At 36.1% G+C, this 3541-nt stretch overlaps 1 protein-coding gene across 2 annotated transcripts in view; it reads right to left on the reverse strand.

Annotated features, from left to right (window-relative positions):
- Nucleotides 1-2217: 2217 nt before the first annotated feature.
- The window catches only part of c6h2orf69 (chromosome 6 C2orf69 homolog), an 11454-nt gene continuing 10130 nt past the window's right edge, over nucleotides 2218-3541 (reverse strand). For both annotated transcript variants that reach the window (XM_039755894.1, XM_039755895.1), the window contains one exon: nucleotides 2218-3541. This exon is cut by the window's right edge and continues 538 nt beyond it. In XM_039755894.1, the coding sequence (XP_039611828.1) occupies nucleotides 3279-3541 (263 nt within the window). In that variant the 3' untranslated portion in view covers nucleotides 2218-3278.

Below are 3541 nucleotides of genomic sequence, written 5' to 3' on the forward strand. Positions count from 1 at the left end.
TAATTGGTTGTTTTAGCTGGTAGGAAATTACTTTTTCACAAAGTGCCAGATGGTGCTTGAATAATTTTGTTCATCAAATAAATAAGAAAAACAATGCTAATTACTCAGGTTTCTTTTATTAATATTAAATTTTGGTGGAAGACTGAAACACATTCACTGTGAACAAATTTGCAATAACACAGCAATGAAGGTGTTTGGTAGCTTTAACAATTACTCTGTTAAAACACATTGTAATCAAAATAAACAGATATAACCTCTTTGTGGGAAGACAAAATATCTACAAATGAAAATAAACTTCACATTCCAACATTAATCCTACTACTTTAAACACCAATTTCTCCATTTTCTAAATAACATAGGAAGCAGTAGTCAATGGCAGACAAGATGCCAGAATACAGGGCCAATTTACAGGTACCAGCTTACCTAACATGGACATCTTTGGGAAGAGGTAGGAAAAGGGAACATTAGCAGATACTAATGCAGACACGAGGAGAGCATACCAAATCAACCGACAATGACTGGACTTAGCATCCAAGTTTCAAGTGCTTTAAGGCAGCAGAGCTGTGTCTCTCTGCTGCCCATTTTCCTATACTTGTTTAAATGATTTCAGGGAAGATGCAGCAGAACGGCAGGGCACACGTCCATAACTGGTGAACATCATCTTATATTTAATAATAGACACAAATTAAAGGGTTTGAAACCTCACACTAGTGTACCACATGCAACAGAAAGTAAAATAATATTAAGAGCAGCATTTTGGAACACACACAGGGGTCAAGTTTGCAAGCCCAAGACTGATTACTTTTAAACTATAAAAACGAGGCAGGGCAGCCTCATACCACGACAGCCTCCAACCTCGCTTCACTTGACATTTGTCCCTGTACTGTCTATGTTCAATGAATTTATATTAAGCTTTTAATGAAACTATTAACTATAACCTAATAAGGTTTTAAACCTTGCCTAAAGGGTGTAATCTGTGGAATGTAATTGATTGACCAGGGATAATTTGCTTTGATTTTATTTAAGAATAAGCATTTTTCCTACAGTTCAATTTAGTAAATTAACTTTTGCTATATTTTAAGTATAGAATTTGCTTCAATATCACACATATGTTTGGCAAAAGTAGTAGTGTACAAAGGCATACTTGTGTATAAAAATATATTGGGCCCTTTATTAATACTTCCAACCTTGGTAAATAAAAGCAAACTGTGAATAAATGTCTTAATTGTTTATGCTCTTTATTTTTCATTCAAAATATTAACTAAAATCTAGGATTTAAATGAAGTAAAATAATTGAATGGAAAAAGAAATTCTCATAAAACAAAATATTTTTCTCCAATGTGTGCCACAATTATTGGCATCAGTTCTTTTAATACTTTGTACAACCGTCCTTTGCCATGATATCAGCTTCAGGCCTTCTCTTATAATACATAATGAGGTTGGAGAACACATACCAAGGGGTCTGAGATGATTCCTCCAAACAGAATCTCTATAGATACTTAAGATTTCAATAAACAAAGACATTTTTTCACAGACAATTTTGCTTTTATTTACTAAGGGTGTGAATAATAATTCTTTATATAGTGGTTTTCTCACTACTTACATTGAGCACTTCAGTGAGTAGGGAGCCACTTCAACCATCACTTATGTATGTAGCTCCTACCTGGATGATGTGATGGCAGCTATTATTGCGCCAGTACACTCACCACACTTTAACTGTTAGGTGGTGAAGAGGTGAGAAAGGATAGCCAATTTGAGACAGGTGACCAGAATGACTAGGCCGTGGTGGGCAATTTAGCCCGAGCATCAGGATACAACCTGCTCTTTACATAGGTCGCCCAGGGCTCTTTTATGACCAGAGAGAGTCAGGACCTCAGTTTTACATCTCATCTGAAGGACACAGAGATCTCTGTATTTGATGCACAGTAAGTTTTCTTCTGATGAATAAAAGACCATCAATGTAATTCATTCTATCAAAACAAAAACTATTTTATATAGTCTTATTAACATAAAATATAAACAAGGATTTTGTTAAAAAATAACATTTACAAGGTATAAACAGTGATAGTTTAATTCTCCTACCATTTCTCTCTGTTATAAAAAAAAAAAAAAAAATCTTGGGAGGAAGACGAAGCGCTCAGAAGACACTTTGAAGTCCCGCAAGACTATTTGCTCGACACACCCTACTTACAAACAAATTCTTGGAGAGACAAAGAAGTGAGATAAAAGGACAGCTGCTGTACAGGCTGTTAAATGATTGTCGCACAGCGTGACATGCAGATCACGCAGCACGACACAAGCGGTAGCTGGGTTAAAGGACAGCTTCTGTACAGGCTTTTAAATGATTGTTGCGCAGCATGACAAGCAGATCACGCAGCCTGGCACTAGCAGCCCCGGTGGGTGGGAATAACTCATTCACTACAGCTTTATTACTGGCAAATATCAAGAAGTAAAAAATGAATGGAATGAAAATGATCTCTTTAAATTGTATATCCGGATAACCAAACCCGGGGGTTGGCGAACGAAACAAGCAGGGGGAAGAGCCCCCTTGTATTTTTAAAAGGGAAGCTTAAATTTTGCTTAATAACTGGTGACTACATTATGGCTTACCTGAATTGTAGGAGAAGGGCAGCTCATTACTCTTCTTCTTACCATCCTTGAATATGAAATGCCTACCACACATTTGCCTCTTTCATATACACCCCTCTTTGCATTTTTTACTTAGCTGATTAAAAAAACCTGACTACATCATCCATTTAATAATTGAAAAAAATGGTAACCTCAAAATTATGACACCTGTAAACTTCAAAGTAGTCAGTTAAATATTTTATTATTTCCTTTACAAGCAGGAGCCAAAATATCAACTGACAAGGAAAAGTTTTTTTTATACCTTTCTTTAAAGTGTTTACTGTAGATGTGGAATGTAAAAGATCATTTTCATCCAACTGCCTTTAAAAAAAAAAAATCACTCAACAATGGGTGCTACGAGAGCAGCCTCATTAAAGTGAATAAGCCATTTTAAATCTAAGATGATCATCATGGTCTTAAAATATCACAGTGTGAACCTGCTTCCCCCAGTAGTATTAAGAAATAAATATGTTTTTACTGTCACCATGTTGTCATTATTGGCAGCTGACATGATATAATTACGGTTGACATGTTATCATTCTTCAGAATTAACAGCTTTACCATCTAACAGACAACAGCTGCTGTAGAAATGACATTCTAGGACTGTTGTCCACAAAAGTGCAAGATCCACCTTTAAAATAATAATTTTCTTAAACTTCTTCATTACTTATCATTTCTAATACACGAAAATGATTTTCGAGCGAAGGTTTTTCATTCATAAAATGCACCACGTTGACAATGGGAGCTCCCAGCTCTTTTAGAGTTTGTGCAAATTTACTGTGCTCGTTTCCAACCCAGGCTCTCATTGGGTCACGTACCTCATAGGGAGTCACATGACAATGAACAGCTATGCCACTTGAGGCCAGTTCCTTCAAAACCTCAGTTTTTGTCACCCATGTGTCACTACCGCCAG

Source organism: Polypterus senegalus, chromosome 6 (genome assembly GCF_016835505.1).
Source record: "Polypterus senegalus isolate Bchr_013 chromosome 6, ASM1683550v1, whole genome shotgun sequence".
In the NCBI taxonomy this organism is placed as follows: domain Eukaryota; kingdom Metazoa; phylum Chordata; class Cladistia; order Polypteriformes; family Polypteridae; genus Polypterus; species Polypterus senegalus.